Source organism: Lottia gigantea (assembly GCF_000327385.1).
Source record: "Lottia gigantea unplaced genomic scaffold LOTGIsca_127, whole genome shotgun sequence".
In the NCBI taxonomy this organism is placed as follows: Eukaryota; Metazoa; Mollusca; class Gastropoda; family Lottiidae; genus Lottia; species Lottia gigantea.
Genome location: NW_008707370.1, coordinates 90,755 through 91,243, shown reverse-complemented (window position 1 = coordinate 91,243; position 489 = coordinate 90,755). Strand labels below are relative to the sequence as shown.

The following is a 489-nucleotide window of genomic DNA, read 5'->3' as shown; positions in this document are numbered from 1 at the left end:
GTCAATTAGAATGCAAATATTGTCATTAATGGGTGCTTTGTATGTTTTTACACTTCAATTTAAACAACATTATGATATTTCATTGGATGTTGCGGTGCCCAATGGAAATTTAGATCCATTTGAAGCAGGTATATAAAGGTGAAAATTTTGTTGTTACACCAATATACCTGAACAGGTAAAAAGATCGTCTGTTTCTAACAGTTTTAGCCTCGATGTCACCACCGCAACCAATCATGCAGAAACCAATTGTATTTGAAAAGGTGGGTAACATTTGCGTTTGTTTTGGACAAGTTTGGCGATCTGTTCGTGTCTTTGCGAACATTGGCGACAACAGTGACCACCAAACGATGTATGACGTTTCTAACACGTTTTGACGACCTAACACACTCTGGACCAATCTTCCGTCGTCGTGGCAAGCGAGTCTTTGTGATACTTTATTAATGTCCATACCTTATTGACTCTACCAACCAATAGTTCTTTTGAAAATGT

The 489-nt window shown here is 37.8% G+C and overlaps 1 protein-coding gene across 1 annotated transcript in view; it reads left to right on the top strand.

The window, feature by feature from the left end:
• Positions 1-212: 212 nt before the first annotated feature.
• The window catches only part of LOTGIDRAFT_172101 (hypothetical protein), a gene marked incomplete at both ends in the record, with an annotated part of 2,028 nt that continues 1,751 nt past the window's right edge, over positions 213-489 (top strand). Inside the window, one exon of the mRNA XM_009048684.1 lies at positions 213-260. Within this exon, the coding sequence (XP_009046932.1) occupies positions 213-260 (48 nt within the window). The remainder of the gene's footprint in view (positions 261-489) is intronic.